Here is an 18,984-nt window from a genome sequence, read left to right on the forward strand (position 1 = left end):
CCAAAAAAGGCAAATTCCATACAAAGGTATAAACGCCAAAACGCAGGGGAAAACTGTGGCAGTTTTTCTGGCGTTTTTATGCCACAAAAATCGCAGGGCAAAAATCTCAGTGGAGTCCTAGCCTAATGGAGCATCCAGAGAAAGGAGTAGCAAGTTCTTCTGATAGGTATTGGTCTCAGACGGACTACATTTTCTTTCTAAGTGACAGTGTCCATTTAAAGCGTCATTTAATGTAATACTCATAAAATAATTTGAAGATCAATAAATGATAGATCAACCATCTAAATATTGAACTACAGTAATGTAAGATGACAGATAAATGTATCAGTGTCCCAGTTTAGACGAAGCTTCCTTGTTTACCACAATGGCATCCAAAATAGATTGCTTCTTTCATTTCTAAAGAGGGCTTTGAAAAATAAAACAAGACATCTGATTGTTTGCCATGGGCAACTGGTCAACTTTGCATAGGTTTTGATAAATCACCCCATGTGTACTTTGTTAAAAAAAAAAAAAAAAAAAAAAAAACATTCATAAGACCATGTGCATTTCTGGCCTGTATGATGGTGGACAATATGGATCTGTATTGCGTAGAATATTTTGGCCTGCATATTTCTGTATGAGGTACTATATGACTGTTTTGAGGGAATAACTTAGCCAGATATTATGCATTTGATAAAGAGAGCATTATTTCCCTATTGGAGGAACTATCGGTGGACAATAGCCCACTACTGGTGCTCTAGACCATACACACTTCCCTTTCCAACAATCTGATGGTCTGAAGAAAGGTCACTTATAGACGAAACGTCATGTTCTTTTCTATGGATTGCATAAATAAGAATCAATGATTTTTCTAACAGATACATTTCTATGAAGCAGCCCACTGCAAGATAACGTATATTGATACTGTATGTATTTAACTGTATTATGTGTGCTGCATGCGTCATGAAACTTTCCCGACACGTGCAGCAAATGTAATGCATAAATGTGATGTGACCAGAGTCTAGAATAGTGTTACACATGAAATACTTACAGAATTTACTTTAGAATGTAGTACACAAATAAGAGTACTGATATTGATGAATACTGAGTATGAGAAGGTACAGAGAAAATATATAGACTTTATAACCTTTTCTTAACTTGCCATAGTTCATACTGTTCTCCAAGTGAGCACAATTTCCTTTTCTTGGATAAAATTGAATAAGTAATGGAGTTTTGTAATTACAGAATAGGCCATTGTTAGTGGTGTCCTGGGAGATATTGTGCTGGCACTCCTGTATAACATTCTGACATCTTCTGCATGGCACGACCTGTAAAATTCACTTTTCCTCTTTTCTTTCGAATGGTGGTATATTCATATGATTTAAGTTTGCTGTAATAGTCTGAAAACTTATTATACAGAATAGAAATGGGCATCCCATTTAGAATGATTCCAAAAGCAATACATAAGAAAGCAAAAATCCGGCCAAGGTGGGTTTCTGGGTAGGTGTCTCCATATCCCACTGTAGAGATGCTGACCTATAAATATAAAACAAATGGTTAATAACTTTGTGCTATTTGTATTTTAAAAGACAATGGGGGAGATTTATGAATCTTTTTTTTTACTTTTTATTGGTCAATTTTTTTGCCTTTTTTTAATTTGCGCATTTTGTGCACATTATTCGAACTTACAATATTACATGCCATAAAGCAGTAATTTATCATTTGCAAATTTAAAAAATTATGCAAAATTACAAAGCAATGGTTTAAAAATCTCAGTACTGCTCTAGAAACTTGCTTTACAAAGTGAGAAATTGTGTTTTATTAGTTGTAGTGGACTTGCGCATTATTTATCACATATAGGATAAATTTTGCATATGATTGGCCGCTATGACAACCAGAGGTGCGGGAAAATATTGCTGTTGAGCAGGGCTATCCCAGAGTGACTGTGAACCAATGGGAGAGTAGGCAGGGAACGTTTACTTGAATGTATGATGTTGCGAGGTGCCTCCTGCAGTGATTCTGCCAAGCTTGTGGGAGTCCTTTGTGCACAAGCCACGCCCCCTACTGTAAGCCACCCCACCCCCATTTTCGGCTCATGTTTTCCTATCAGCAAAATGCTAATTAGGCTATTTTCACACAATAATTTTCAGTTGTTGAAATTCCGGTGCATCCTTAATATTTAATTAATAAAAAATATTAAAAATATGCACAATTTTGGTCCTCTACCATATACTAGAAGTTTTTACACCTGACGATGTCCTTTTAAGGCCCACCCACAACATTTTTAGACAGGCCCTTCCTGACTCTAGTATGGAAATAAGTCCCTGGATCAACGTTCTATCCCCATAAATCTAGTATCCATAACCTGTAATATTATATTTTTCCAGAAAAGAGGATGTTCCCTTGTCATGGTTACTGGCCTAGGTATAAAAAGATCACTAGAAAGATTTCTGCAGAGTCCATTCATTTGACATATCTGTGCCCAATCCTTCAGCCTCCTGAGATCCCTCTGTAAAATTATGTTATCCCCCTCTGCGGTTATCACCTTACTCAGTTTAGAGTCATCTGCATATAATAATAATTTCTTTATTTTATATAGCGCTCACAGATTCCACAGCGCTGTGCACTCAAATTGTTCCCTGTCCTAACAGTATGTTTTGAAGTGTGGGAAGAAACCTAAGTACCCGGAGGAAACCCATGCAAACACAGAGGGAACAAACTCTTTGCAGATTTTGTCATTAGTGGGATTTGAACCCAGGACCCCAGCGCTGCAAGGCAAAAGTGCCAACCACTGAGCCACCATGCTGCCCAAACATTGACATTCTACTCTGTAATCCCTCTACAAGGTCATGAATAAACATACTGAAAAGAGGTGGACCCAGTACTGACCCCTGGGGTACCCCACGTGTAACTGTTACTGAACCAGAGTAAGTTTAATTGATACCCACCCTCTGCTTCCTGTCCTATCAATTATTTTTACTTTTACTTTTTGTGGGAATCCTTCTATCTGTTGCAATTTTTTTTGTTTTTAACAGAATTTATTCTTCTTATAATTTTTTTGTGCCACGCTACTACCTTCTTGATTTAGTAGTCTGAATTCTTTTCTCTTCTAATTTATCAAATCCCTAGCTGTTTTAGTTAACCACAGTGGTCTTTTCCTATTTCTAACATGTTTATTCCTGTTGGGTGTGTGTCGCTCACAAGATCTATTCAGGATGCTCTTAAAAATGTCCAATTTAGCCTGTGTACTTGTATTACTGAGGACAAAGTTCCGATTAATTTCACTAAGGTCCTCTCTCAATTGGTGGAAATTGGCCTTCCTGAAGTTCGATGTTCCTCTATTAGACAAATTCTGATAGGATAAATGAAAACTTGCTGTGTTTTCATAACTATTACCAAGGTGACCTCCTACCTCTACTTTGGATACTATGTATTGCCTATTGGTCCCGATGATGCCCGGCATTAACCCCTTAGACGTGGCAATCAATCAGCTTAGAGGGTGGCGGGAGGGCCCTTACCTGCCTCCTCACCGTCCGATCGTTGCTCTGAGGCTCCAGTCAGTCATAGCAGGCTGGAGCAATGGAGCACCGATAACACTAATCAATGCTATGCTATGGCATAACATTGAACAGTGTGTGCAGTCTAATGACTGCATGTAATAGTCCTCTATGGGGACTAAAAAATAGTGTAAAAAAAGTTAGTAAACATGAATTAACCCCTTCCCTAAAAAAAGTTTGAATCACCCCCCTTTTCCCATTTAAAAACAAAATATATATACAAAAATAAACATATGTGTTATCACCACATGTGTAAATGTCCTAACTATAAACATATAATGTTAATAAACCACACAGTCAATGGCATTTGCGTAAAAAAATACCAAGGTCCAAAATTTCTTGTTTTTGGTCACTTTGTATACCCTAAAAAATGTATAAAAAGTGATCAAAAAGTCCCATTAATACAAAAATGTTACTGATAAAAACCACAGATCATGGTGCAAAAAATTAGCCCTCACACATCCCTGTATACTAAAAAATAAAAAAGTTATAGTGGTCAGAAGATGTCATTTTTACACATACTAATTTTGGTGCAAAAAGTTTTTGACAGAAGTAAAACAAAATCAAACCTATATAAGTTGGGTATCAACTTAATTGTATTGACCTTTACCAAAAAGTGTGCTGCGAAGAATTGGAAACCCCCAAAAGTTACAAAGTGGCTTATTTTTTTTAAATTTTGCCCCACAATATTTTTTTTTAAGGTTTTGCTATAGATTTGGGGGTGAAATGATTGATGGTATTACACAATAAAATTGGTGGCACAAAAAACAAGCCCGCATATGGGTCTGGGGGTTAATTGAAGGGTTAAATGGAAAGAAAAGTTAAATCCGTAATAAAACTTTACTGCCTAAAGTTTTTGACGAAAAATGTATTACAAAAAGGGTTGAAAACTATTTTTTGGGGATGTGCAAGGCTATTGTGTCCACTAACATAAAAAAAAAATCAATAACACATTTGCTTTGGCCTTATCCCAGATTTATCACAGAAGTTATTCTGTGCTGTTCCAAACTTTTGGACATGTTTTCTGAGATTAAAGAACAGCAGAAACATAATAGTGATCCTGTTGCACAATGGGTTTATGGCTTCTGTTCTCTTACTGTTCAGACATTGTTATGTGAATTACCAGAGGACTGTGTACTGCCGCAGGGGGAAGCTATATTTCAGTCGAACTGTACAGGTAAATCTAAAATATCAGACACTTACTCTCATCTCGCAAATCAGCCGCAGCATCCATACATAGCACAAATAGTCATTTATGTTGCAGTAATTTTTATTTGATCACTGTGAAATGCTATCAAATCCAAATGCATTACTACAGCCATTTTACCAGGATACACAATTTTAACCACACTTGTTTTCTCTAAATAATATAATTTTCCTTTTCTTTCTTTTTAGTGTTTAAAGCGTACCTGTCAGATCCCACAAAAGAAAAATATATGTTATTCAGTACCTAATCCTGACCATGTGCATTTAATTGTTATGCCTCTATCACCTATATTTATTATAAAAATTCATCTTTTCATTAGGTCACAGTGTTAGAAATCTTCTCAGGGGAAGGGAGTGTTTCCCTCCCTCGTGGTGGTGGTAGGTGATTGATGTGTCTGCTCATGTAGCCTTGTCCATGACTCATGGACAACCTGATGCTGCTGCAGGCTCTGACAGTGCCCATTTAAGTATGCCACCTGAACAACACCTTAGGGCACCCACAATCCCTGATGTTCAGAGGAATGCTCTAGTCGTGTGTTATTATTAGTGTTGAGCGGCATAGGCCATATTCGAATTCGCGATATTTTGCATATCTTCGCAAAATTCGCATATTCGTAATATTCATGTTTTATTTTCGCATATGCGAAAATTAGCATATGCGAAAATTAGCATATGAAAATTTATGCAATATGCGAAAATTTGCATGCCAGTCTCACACAGTAGTATTAGAGCCTTCTTTACACCACACAAGCTGGAAGCAGAGAGGAATGATCACTGTGATGTGTACTGTGAAAAAAAACGAATATTCGTAATTACGAATATATAGTGCTATATTCGTGAATATTCGCAAATTCGCGAATATGCGATATTTGCGAATAAAATTCACATTGTGAATTTTGCGAGCAACACTAGTTATTATACATTATATAATTCTATAGTTTTTATTTTGTCCTCGGCAGTACAGAAGGGCTATAGCTCTGCCCTTGATTCCTCCCTAGGACCAGCCCACCATGAGTTAAGCACATAGAGAATTAGCATGAAGGCTAGGTAAGGCCATTTAATTGTGCTCATTACTGCTGCTATGGTGCCCAATCAGAGGTCATGGGGGTGGGTGTTTTTTTATGTATTTATTTAGGTATATTTATTCAATATTTGTGATCTATTCTATCTTCCTGGAGTGTCTTATTCTGAGCTATTATAAATGTCTATGGTTTATCATACAAGCTTCCTTAGCTTGACAATGTGTAATTGCAGTCTAGTCTCTATGTGTATGCGTCATAATATTGTAAGCTCCATAGTGATGAGAAAGATAATGGTTCCTGCATGTAGAAAGAGGAATGCATTTCATTCTCTCACAATGTCAGAGTTCTAAAGCTTCCGCTCAAAACTGAAATCTTCAACATTATAACTTAGCAATACCTAGAGAATATTACTGGTAAGCAGACAGTGAGCTGCCTATAGAATAGTTGGCTAGGTTGTATAGCTGTGGGAAGTGTCAGACTACATTGCTGCCAGTCTGGGGGGAGGGGGGGGGGGGGCTGTGAAAGTAGTTGTCCTGGAGATATGCCAAGGAAGTTTGAATTTGGCAGAATTCAACACTGGGGTAAGACAATATAGCTTTGATTGGCAGAAGGCTATGTAAGATGTCATCCTGAGGAGACCTCAAGAATAGGGCTGGATATTTAGAGTAACCCTCCTCTTGTTTGAAGAGGTACTCCGGTGGTAAATATTTTTTTTATCAACTGGTGTCAGAAAGTTAAACAGATTTGTAAATGATATAAAATAATACAGAAAGGGGAGTGCACACTGGAAGGCAACTTCACCTGTAAATCAAATGCAAAAGAAGTGTATGTGCACTCACCGCTCAGCGGAGGTCGATGCATCCTGGGGACGGGGTGCTGGATTTCAGCATCGGCGTGTGTTGGTAGCGCTCGGAGGCAACGCCGGCAGATTAGCACGTGAGTGCGTGCTTCTTCCAGCCTCAAGATTACGTCATCACGCCCAGGGTTTTTAACAGTGTAAGATCTGAGAGAAGTTACCATAGCAACCGATAAACAAAATGAATCGAAGTAAAGGTAATAGAGAGAAAGCCCGAGTAGAACAATGAGGCAATAAAAGTGTAGGAGGACCAATAACTAAAATCATAAAAAATGAGAAAAAGGAGCAAAAGGAAAATAAAAATATCTATCATTAGAAAATATTATGAAGTAGATAACCAAAAAATGAATAAATGCGTGCACCTAGAAAGAGAAGTCATGCAGCCGATACTGAAAAATGATAGAACATCATACTAGAAACGGGGACATATCAACCCAGTCATTGAATCCTGCAGGATCTTGTGCGTTGCACCTCAAGATCCAGCGAGCCTCACACTGTAAAAGAAGGTCGTGCATGTCGCCTCCCGTGTCAGGCATGACAATTTTTTGGAGACCGCCAAGCCTTAACACTTCTACATTATTGTCATGGCATGACAGTAAGTGCTCGGACGATCTAGGAATCCCTAGACCTTTTTTTAAAAGTTTAAAGATGTTAAACGTGTACATAGCTGACTTTTGGTTTTGCCTATTTAGAAACGCAGATAGGGGCAAACTAAATAATAGACTAAGTATGTGGTTTTGCATGTAAGGAGTTGAGAAACGGTGTGGGAGACTCCTAATAGTGTGCAAAATTTTGCACAGGTATTGTACCGGCAAAATTTACAATTGCCGCATTTAAAGTTGCCTGCCATTTTTTTGTCACTAAGCCAGTTGGTAGAAACATCTATTTTTGTCTGATTCTTATTGGTGAGGAATTTAAGACGATCAGAGACAGTTCTGTTCTTTCTGTATGTTATCATCGGAGGATGCTTAGCAATCTCATGTAGATCCTTATCATCATCCAGGAAATGCCAATATTTCCTTACGGTGCTATTGATGATAGAATTGACCGGAGAATTCTTGAAAGAGAGGGTAAAGTGTTTTGTGTCCTTTTTTTATTCTTCTTTTTGTTGCTGTATGAGAGTAGATCCTTCCGGTTCCTATTTGCTACTTTCTCTTGTGCACTGTCCAAAAAAGGCAAAAGGTAGCCCCTTCCTAGGAGTCTACTTTTCAACTCCTCTGCTTGACGTAGATATGTGGCTGTATCACTGTTCAGGCGTTTAAGCCTGATAAATTGACTCATGGGTATGGCACGTTTAGTGTGGATGGGATGTGAACTGGAAAAATGTAAAATGCTGTTTCAGCCACTTTTCTGAAATCCTCCATCTGTAGCCCATAATATTAACCCCTTAACGACGAAGGACTTAAATGTACGTCCTGGTGACGTGGTACTTAACGCACCAGGACGTACATTTAAGTCCTAAGCATAACCGCGGGCATCGGAGCGATGCCCGGATCATGCGCGGCAGGTCCTGGCTGTTGATCGCAGCTAGGGACCCGCTGGTAATGGCGGACACCCGCGATCCTGCGGATGTCCGCCATTAACCCCTCAGATGCCGTGATCAATACAGATCCCGACATCTGCAGCATTGCGGACACTAAAATGGATGATCGGATCGCCCGCAGCGCTGCCGCGGCGATCCGATGATCCAGCACGGCAGACGGAGGTCCCCTCACCTGCCTCCGCTGTCTTCCGGGAGTCTTCTGCTCTGATCTGCCTTCCCGCAGACCAGAGCAGAAGATGACCGATATCCCTGATCAGTGCTATGTCCTATACATAGCACTGAACAGGATTAGCAATCGAGTGATTGCTATAAATAGTCCCCTATGGGGACTATTAAAGTGTAAAAATAAAAGTAAAAAAATTAAGTAAAAAAAATGTGCAAACCCCCCTCCCCCAATAAAAACGTAAATTGTCCCATTTTCCCTATTTCACCCCCAAAAAGTGTTAAAAAAATATTTTATATACATATTTGGTATCACCGCGTGCGTAAATATCTGAACTATTAAAATAAAATGTTAATGATACCGTACGGTGAACGGCGTGAACGTAAAAAAAAAAGTCCAAAATAGCTGCTTTTTTATAACATTTTATTCCCAAAAAAATTTATGAAAAATGTATTAAAAGTTTTATATAAGCAAATATGGTATCAATAAAAAGTACAGATCACGGTGCAAAAAATTAGCCCTCATTCTGCCACTTATACGCAAAAATGAAAAAGTTATAGGTCTTCAAAATAGGGGGATTTTAAACGCACTAATTTGGTTAAAAAGTTTGTGATTTTTTTTTTAAGCGCAACAGTAATAGAAAACTATGTTATCATGGGTATCAATTTTATCGTATTGACCCAAAGAATAAATAACACATGTCATTTTTACCGTAAATTGTACGGCGTAAAAATGAAACCTTCCAAAATTAGCCGAATTGCGGTTTTCATTTTAATTTCGTCACACAAGTATTTTTTTTGGTTGCGCCATACATTTTATGGTAAAGTGAGTGATGGCATTACAACGGACAACTGGTCACGCAAAAAACAAGCACTCATACTAGTCTGTGGATGAAAATATAAAAGAGTTATGATTTTTTAAATGCGAGGAGGAAAAAACGAAAACTTAAAAATAAAATTGTCTGCGACCTTAAGGCCCAAATGGGCTGCGTCCTTAAGGGGTTAATATCTAGGAATTCTAGATTGGTAGTGCTGAAGACTCTAGTAAAGCGCATATTCATTGTATTTGTTGTATTCAAGTGGCTGACGAAGTTATTAAATTACTCTTTCAAGCCCTCCCACACGATAAGGATATCGTCCACATAGCGTTTAAATGCCTTGATGTAACTGGCAAAATGGTTGTTGGTAGAAAAAAATGTATCTGTGTTCGAACACTGCAAAAGTACACAATATGGGGGTCCCCATAGCGGTCCCTGTCCTTTGTTTGTACCATTGCTGCTCATATTGAAAGGTGTTCTGTGTCAAAATCAAATTAATTGCATCACATATGAAATTGATGAATTCTGTAGATAAGAATCAGACAAAAATAGACAAGAATAAGACAAAAATAGATGTTTCTACCAACTGGCTCAGTGACAAAAAAAATGTCAGACAACTTTAAATGCGGCAATTGTAAATTTTGCCAGTACAATACTTTTTCAAAATTTTGCACACTGGTAGGAGTCTCCCACACCATTTCCCAACTCATTACATGCAAGACCACTTACTTAGTCTATGATTTAGTTTGCCCCAATATGCGTTTCTACATAGGAAAGACCAAACTTCAGCAATGTACACGTTTCAAAGAACACCTTTACACTTAAAAAAGGTCTAGGGATTCCTAGATTGGCCAAGCACTTACTGTCATGCCATGACAATAATGTAGAAGTGTTAAGGTTTGGCGGTCTCCAAAAAATTGTCATGCCTGACACGGGAGGCGACATGCACAACCTTCTTTTACAGTGTGAGGCTCGTTGGATCTTGATGTGCAACGCACAAGGTCCTGCAGGATTCAATGACTGGGTTGATATGTCCCCGTTTCTAGTATGATGTTCTATCATTTTTCAGTATGGGCTGCATGACTTCTCTTTCTTGGTGCACGCATTTATTCATATTTTCTATGGTTATCTACTTCATAATATTTTCTAAGGAAAGATACTTTTATTTTCCTTTTGCTCCTTTTCTCACTTTTTTATGGTTTTAGTTATTGGTCCTCCTATTCTTTTATTGCCTCATTGTTCTACTCAGGTTTTCTCTCTATTACCTTTACTCCTATTCACTGGGTGTTGGTTTTTGACTCCCATCACTTCCTGTTCATTTTGTTCATCGGTTGCTATGGTAACTTCTCTCAGATCTCACGCTGTTAAAAACCCTGGGCACGATGACGTAATTTTGAGGCCGGAAGAAGCATGCACTCACATGCGAAACTGCCGACGTTGCCTCCGAGTGCTACCAACACACGCCAATGCTGGGATCCAGTGCCCCGTGATCCGGACCCCAGGACGCATCGACCTCCAGTGAGAGGTGAGTGCACATACACTTCTTTTGCATTAGATTTGTAAATTACTTCTTTAAAAAAAAATCTTAATCCTTTTAGTACTTATCAGCTGCTGTATACTACAGAGAAAGTTCTTTTATTTTTTACGTTTATTTTCTGTTTGACCACAGTGCTCTCTGCTGATACCTCTGTCCGTGTCAGGAACTGTTCAGTGCAGGAGAGGTTTGCTATGGGTATTTGCTCCTGCTCTGGACAGTTCCTAAAATGGACAGAGGTGTCAACAGAGAGCACTCTGGTGAGACAGAATAGAAATTCCTGTGGAGCATACAGCAGCTGATAGGTACTGGAAGGATTAAGATCTTTAAACAGAAGTAATTTACAAATCTGTTTAACTTTCTGGCACCAGTTGATTTAAAAAAAAAAAATTCCAGGAGGTTACCCCTTTAATACATGTAATTGTGAAGGTCAAAGTGGTCAATGTGAAGGAAACACTGGCCTTGGGACTTTGGGAAGATAACAATGACCTTCCAAATGTATGAAAGTATTAATACAGCTGTTTCAGAATGCTCAAGTGTTCTGTACTACCAAATGTGGTACAAAATAAAGTGTATTGCAAACACTAAATATATAGTGCAATTAATTTTGAACTGTAACCACCAAGCATATTGTACCTGATCAAAGTAAACTGTTACCAGAAGGTTTTAACCAAGCTGCATTGTATATAGTGAGTGTAAAAGACACAAACTGTTTTATCACTGATTCTCAAAAGGTAGTTGCCCATGCAAAGCAGTACAATATGCTAACATTCACATAAATTATAAAATAAGCATACCATTTTTTTCTATACTTATTTTATAATTTATGTGAATGTTCGCATATTGTACTGCTTTGCATGGGCAACTACCTTTTGGAATTGGCTCTAATGAACTGTAGTTTTTATGTATGAATTTTTTGTATGTATGTATTATATTCTACTATTGTTTAGGGCAGTGTTCACACTCTGAGATGGGATACTTTCTTTTGTATTCCTGCCCTCCCTCTGATTGTGAACCCAGGTGTGGTGGTGGTGGTGGTGGTGGTGGTGGTGGTGGGGGGGGGGGGTGTTGTTTTCTGATTGCACAGATGCTCTGTGCCGTGATGCCTAACCCTCCCTCTCCCTCTAAAAGGATTTGGTTGTGTTCACACAACATGTATAACTAAGGCTGCTTTCACACAAAGTTGCTCCGTTTTAAAGACCTGTTATAATGTCCCGTTATGAAAACCCTTTGTGATTAGCCGTTATCACCCGTTATAGCCCATTATGAATAACAGACGTTATTTGTGACGGGAGAAAAATTAGTGCATGTAACATTTTTTCTCCCGTCACAAATAACGTCTGTTATTCATAATGGGCTATAACGGGTGATAACAGCTAATCACAAAATCCCATAGACTTGAATGGGATTTTGTAAGGACCATTTTTAAGGGTTTTCCTAACGGGACATTATAACGGGTCTTTAAAACGGAGAAACTTTATAGTGTGAAAGCAGCCTAAGGCTTGCTATACGGGCCGAAATGCGTCACTTCCTGGTTTAGACAACTTGGACTTACAGTGAAATATATATATAGTATTTAGCAATATGGAACTTATGATAATGGAATAAAAAAAACAGGTGGGAACAGGTATGGTAGAGATTTTATGTCAGATTTTTCAGGTTTTTATTTATTCCATTTTTATAAGTCCCATATAGCGCAAAATTCTAAAGATGCACATAAGCTTATCAAGTACCTGCAATTTTATTACTTTTATGATGTCTTTCTGCCAAAACTGATACAAATGTCACAAAATATTAATATAAAATAGAATTGTGCCCTAACATGTAGTGCATGAACTATAATTTAAAGAGGATTCCATCCAATACATAAAAAAGTATATAGAGAATACCACACTAGACTAATGTGGTATGGTGGTTCAGTGGTTGGCACTTTTGCCTTGCAGCTCTGGGGTCCTGCATTCAAATCCCAATAGGAACAATATCTGCAAGGAGTTTGTGTGTTCCGCGTGGGTTTCCTCCAACACTTCAAAACATATTTGAGGGAGATTTATCAAAACTTGTATAGAGGAAGAGTGGCGCAGTTTCCCATAGCAACCAATTAGATTGTTTCTTTCATTTCCCAGAGGCCCTGCTAAAAATGAAAGAAGCAATAGGATTGGTTGCTATGGGCAACTGCACCGCTATTCCTCTACACAGGTTTTGATAAATCTCCCCCATTGATACTGTATGTAAATTTTGAAATTAGATTGGGAGTCTAAATGGGGACAGGGGCAGATCTGAATGATGACAAAGTAGAGTGCTGTGGAATTTGTTGGCGGTATATTAGTAAAGGAATTATGAATACATTTTTTTTTTTTTTATAAATTTTAGAAAATTGAAAGACTGTAATCATTTCTTAAATGGGGTTATCCAGGAAAAAACTTTTTTTTTTTTATATATATCAACTGACTCCAGAAAGTTAAACAGATTTGTAAATTACTTACAAGTAGAAGCAAATCCCCATAGCAAACCTCTTCTACTCTGCTGACATCTCTGCTTGTCTCGGGAACTGCACAGAGAGCACTGTTGCCAGACAGATAAAAACAACTCAACTTTAGCAGCTCATAAGCATTGAAAGAATTAAGATTTTTTAATAGAAGTAATTTACAAATCTGTTTAAAGGGGTACTCCGCCCCTAGACATCTTATCCCCTATCCAAAGGACAGGGGATAAGATGTCAGATCGCCGCGGTTCCGCTGCGGGGGAGCCCGGGGATCCCCGCGGCGGCACCCCGCTATCATTACAGCACAGAGCGAGTTCGCTCTGTGCCTAATGACGAGCAATACAGAGGCGGTAGCATCGTTACGTCACGGCTCTGCCCCTCGTGACATCACGGCCCGCCCCTTTCAACACAAGTCTATGGGAAAGGGCGTGGCGGTCATCACGCCCCCTGCCATAGACTTGCATTAAGGGGAGGGGCCGTGATGTCACGGGGGGCGGAGCCTTGACGTCATGCTGCTCCGTCCCCTGTATCGTCCATCATTACGCACAGAGAAAACTCGCTCTGTGCTGTAATGATAGCGGGGTGCCGCAGCGGGGATCCCGGGGCTTTCCAGCAGCGGGACCGCGGCGATCTGACATCTTATCCCCTATCCTTTGGATAGGGGATAAGATGTCTAGGGGCGGAGTACCCCTTTAACTTTCTGGAGCCAGTTGATCTATAAAAAAAAAAGTTTTTTTCCTGGAATATCCCTTTAAACTACAACCACACACAAAAATATGGGGTAAGGAAAATCCATGAAAGTCAGACTGCAAGTGACCAAAATATACTGCAAGTTGTTCCTATGTATTCTTTACCCTTAAAGGGTTACCCGCTGCTCAGCGTTTGGAACAAACTGTTCCGAATGCTGGAGCAGGCGCCAGGAGCTCTTGACGTCATAGCCCGGCCCCCTCAATGCAAGTCTATGGGAGGGGTCACAGCCATCACGCCCCCTCCCATAGACTTGCATTGAGGGGGCGGGGTGTGATGTCATGAGGGAACGGGGCTATGACGTCACAAGCTCCCAGCACTGGCTCCAGCGTTCGGAACAGTTTGTTCCAAACGCTGAGCAGCGGAGTACCCCTTTAAAGTATTTATTAAACATGTTTAAACAATTTGCACTTGTAACCTGTTGATTTGTCTTTTAAGGCTGGATTGCAATCCATAGTTTAAAAATGTTACATAGGGTAAAGATTTAAGAAATGTATATTCTTTAAAATAGCTCATACCCACATACATTTTCCTAAATGACAACTGAAAAAAATGCTAATTCATATTGAAATATCTAGTTAAAAGAGTTGTCTCAGGCTGAGTTCACACTTTGTGTTTGCTGCAAATGACCTAAATAGTGATTAAAATTGTGTGTTTTACTGTGATTACGCAAATTGCTGTAAAATGCACCATTTTTACTGTGATTTTGGTCATTTGCAGCAAAAACGCATGCGTTAGCTGTGGTACCACTTATTAGCCGCCTTGTGTGAACACAACCTTATAAAAACAATAACTGATTAATAATACCCCAATAGGGCATATGGATGTTATAGAGTAAGGCTGCCCTATCATTTGTTTATCAATTTGTTTAAAGCATTGGAAGGCTGGATCTCCATATATATATATATATATATTTATTATTATTATTTTTTTTAAACTGCCACTGCAGTTTTTGAGCCAAAGTCAGAAATGGATTCAGAGGGAAGGAGAAGTATAAGTCCTTCCTTTCTATTTCCCATTATTTTTTAATACACTTCTGGCATTGGCTTAAAACTGCAGTGGTAGTGTTCCAAAAAAAATGCCAAGTGAAAATCCAGCCTAAAGACAGCAAGCTTTAAAGGGTAGCATGTAACATGAAATACAACACTTACTGCTGCCCACCACCAGGCATGAGGAATACTTGTGAAGTTAGTGCCTGAGACATCATGTTCAACAGTATAAACCATGGCAGAAAACGAGAAAACCCCCATGGCGATGAAGAGTAGTAGACATCCTACTTGTTGGTAGCATTGTCGAAGGGTAAACCCAAAAGCTCTAAGCCCTGTGGAATGACGTGCCAACTTAAGGATGCGGAATATGCGCATCAGTCTCATTATCCTAAGGACTTGCCCAAGTTTTCCAACCCGTCCAACGGCTTCTATCTCATGTTCATGACCAGATCTTTTACCACTTTGGTCTTCCTCTGAAAACGTCTCAAGGAGCAATTGCAAATAGAGTGGCATTATTGCTATCAGATCTACAGCATTAAGAACACTCCGCACAAATCGCTGTATATCTGGAGTCGAGATCATACGAAGCACGTACTCCAAAGTAAAGAATGCTATACAACAGGTTTCCACATGTTCCAAGTAAGGTCTCCCACTTGCCATCCCAATAGAATTCTTGTATTGCATATCTTCTACTGTATTAAGGGTCATTGCCACAACAGAAATAAGTACAAAGAAGCTAGATGCCACTGCCATAGCCTTTGCTGTAAAGGAGGAGAAGGGTTTCTCCATCAAATTCCAAATATGACGCCTCATGGGTCCACAACACATGCCTCTAAAAAGCTCTTCATTCTCCTCTGTTTCCATTTCAGCTTTGAGCTCTCTTTGGATCTTTAGCTGTTCACTGAGCTCATCCTGCCTTTCTTCAAAGGATATACGACAGCAGCGGGGAGCGTGCTTTACTCTTACCCCCCAGTAATTAATTTCCTCAAGGAAGCTGCGGGGACATAACTCATCTCTTACCCATAACACTCCTGTGCGATAGAAGTTATAGATATGATGGAACATAGCTGGATCACGATCAAAGAAATAGACATCTTCACTTGGAATGTAGTCATCACATAGGTCTAGCTTACGTTGTCGGTCAGTATATGTAGCCAAGCGACCTATCCGTGTCTTTGGATAATTAGCCGCTACCATGTAGGATATATAATAACTTGTACCTCCAACATTAATATGCAGCAAATTGCTTCGAGCTTTTCCAAAAAAAGAAGGTGAAAGCAGCCGTGTGTGTTCATCTTCAGAGGATCCGTGGTCATGTGCTGAAATGAATTGCTGTTTCCATCCATCCAGTCGTTTCTCTTCTTTCTCTGCCCATTTTAACTCCTCTAAATCATCATCTTCATCTTCAATGTAGTAAATATAACTGCTCTCAGAGTTCCACTGAGAGCTGGAGGAGTCCCGATTGAATCTAAATCTGTCTTCAAATCCTCGAGGTCTTCCAGATCCATCTCTGAAGAATGACAATGGTGGAGCCCTAGTCCTTTGCCTATGTTGCATCATGTCATGCCTAGGAGCAAACATCTCTTGCAGAAGGAAAGTCTGTCATTCATACAGAAGGAACAGAAGCTCTCGTTTCCTTTGTGGTAAAGAATACATGTTGTTTGCAAGCAGATCCCATGACCATTGTGCAGGACAATAGCAAAGCATTATCTGCAGTATGTGTCACAGTTTTAAGTCTTGCTGACAAAGAAGATTTGAATACTTAAGAAGGGATTTTCAGGTTATTATCCCATTCAGCCTAAAACTTACAGCATTCAGTTGAACTCTGAGCAAATGACGCACAAGGAAGACTAAGGACAGATGGGCAATTCATTGGAAATTTTCATTAGTATAAGAAATGTCACAAATGTTTGCATTACTTATTGTAGCCCATTACAATATAGATTCTACCAAGCAAAATATTCTGTATATATGTTTATTTAACTATGCCTGAAGATTATATACATTGAGATACAGTGGTTAAAGGAGTTCTGTAGTGAAAGATAACTTATCCCCTATCCAAAGGTCCACCGGTCGGACCCCCCCCCCCACGATCTCCTGAATGGGGCCCTAGCAGTCTGCTGGAAGGGGGCGTGCTGACCCCTGCACAGAGCGGTGACCGACACACCCCTCCATGTATCCCATAGAGATACATGGAGGGGGCATGTTGGCCACGGCTTCCTGTGGGGGTCGGAACGGCTGCTTCTGGCAGACCGCCGAGGCCCCGATCGGGGTGGGTGGGTGTGTCCCAGCAGTCGGACCCCCCACGATCTATAACTTAACTTATTGTCAATCCTTTGGATAGGGGATAAGTTATCTTTCATAGCACTACTCCTTTCTCCTTTATAGGTGTACTCCACTGGAATCAACTGGTGCCAGAAAGTTAAACAGATTTGTAAATTATTTCTATTTAAAAATCTTAATCCTTCCAGTACATATCAGCTGTTTTATGCTCCAGAGGAAGTGCTTTTATTTTTGAATTTCCTTTCTGTCTGACCACAGTGCTCTCTGCTGACACCTCTGTCCATGTTAGGAACTGTCCAAAGTAGGAGCAAATCCCCAAAGCAAACATATCCTGCTCTGGACAGTTCCTAAAATGGACAGAGGTGTGAGCAAAGAGCCCTGTGGTCAGACAGAAAGGAAATTAAAAAAGAAAATAACTTCTTGTGGTGCATAAAGCAGCTGATAAGCACTGGAAGGATTAAGATTTTTAAATAGAAGTAATTTACAAATCTGTTTAACTTTCTGGCACCAGTTGATTTAAATTTTTTTTTTTTCCCAGTGGAGTACCCCTTTGAGGAGAAAACCCTGCTCCCACTCACATCATAGCCTTTATTTAAAATGAAAGCCTCAATACTGTAACAGGACACAAAAATAGGTAATTAAGACAAATTGTGCCCCCGTTCCCATGTGACTTGCCTTTACCCTCCTCACAGTTTTAACCCCTTAAGGAAGGACCCATTTTTTACCTTAATGACCAGGCTCTTAAAATTTTTTTTTTTACATGTGTCTCTTTAAATGGTAATAACTTTAGAATGCTTTTTCTGAGCTGAGCGATTCTGAGATAGTTTTTTTGTTGACATTTTGTACTTTATATAAGTGGGGCATTTTTGTTGACACATGCAGCATTTTTTGTAAAAGAAACAAAAACCTCCAAAATATTGTGAAAAGCTGGAAAATTTCTGTATTTTTTTTTTTTTTTTATGGTGTTCACTGTGCATTAAAAGTGATGTTATGGGGACTTCCGGTTCCGGCGCGCGGATGTAGGGAGCAAAGCGACTGAGCTCCGTACCGACCGCGACTGTTCAGCCGTCCCCCGCTGCTATTATCAGCATTCTCGGGTCCTTACCCGTACTCAACAGATTCCGGAACGCCCAGAGGTCCGGATGGACAAGTTTTTACACCGGAGCGGGGACGGACGCGGCCAGCGTGCAGATAACACATCGCAGCAGCAAGGGGAGACGAGTGTCTGTAAGATGGCGGCGGTTCGCGCCGCAGGCGAGGCCGCACAGCAGACAGGAGAGATGACGCCTTTTACAGACTCAGGTACAGATGAACTGCTCATACCTGGACTGCCTATGTCTTTTAAAACACTGGCCACGTTAATGGCTGCAGAGGTAGCGAAGATTATATTACCTGACATAAAACAGCAGCTGGAAGGCACCATCGCTGCAGCGCTCTCCACTGTCCAGGGGGAGGTGGCGCTCCATACTGGGCAGATAGCAGAGTTGGAGGAACGACTGAGTGTAGCAGAGGAGGAAATAATGTCCACTAAACAGCAGCTCCAACAGTCATTGAAACTCACTAAAGCCCTACAAGAAAAGACAGATGACCTAGAGAATCGTTCCAGAAGGAGCAATCTGAGATTGGTGGGCTTGCCTGAAACAATCCCAGCACACCAGCTGCTATCTATCTATGCCGAGGAGTTACCTCGGGCGCTGGGACTGAACACAAAGTATGTTGTTGAAAGAGCACATAGATTGGGGCCACAGAAATCGCAGGGCGTTGCTGCGTCCTCCTCTGATGCTGGCCGGCCGAGACAAGCTATTG

At 39.9% G+C, this 18,984-nt stretch overlaps 1 protein-coding gene across 1 annotated transcript; it reads right to left on the reverse strand.

Moving 5' to 3' along the window:
* Positions 1-527: 527 nt before the first annotated feature.
* Positions 528-16,476, reverse strand: KCNV2 (potassium voltage-gated channel modifier subfamily V member 2). The gene is made up of 2 exons (XM_056565280.1): positions 15,058-16,476; positions 528-1,515 (listed from the first exon to the last, which is right to left on the reverse strand). The coding sequence occupies exons 1-2, from the start codon at positions 16,474-16,476 to the stop codon at positions 1,237-1,239; spliced, it is 1,698 nt and encodes a 565-aa protein (XP_056421255.1). The 3' UTR covers positions 528-1,236.
* Positions 16,477-18,984: the final 2,508 nt, after the last annotated feature.

Source organism: Hyla sarda, chromosome 1 (assembly GCF_029499605.1).
Source record: "Hyla sarda isolate aHylSar1 chromosome 1, aHylSar1.hap1, whole genome shotgun sequence".
Classification (NCBI taxonomy): domain Eukaryota; kingdom Metazoa; phylum Chordata; class Amphibia; order Anura; family Hylidae; genus Hyla; species Hyla sarda.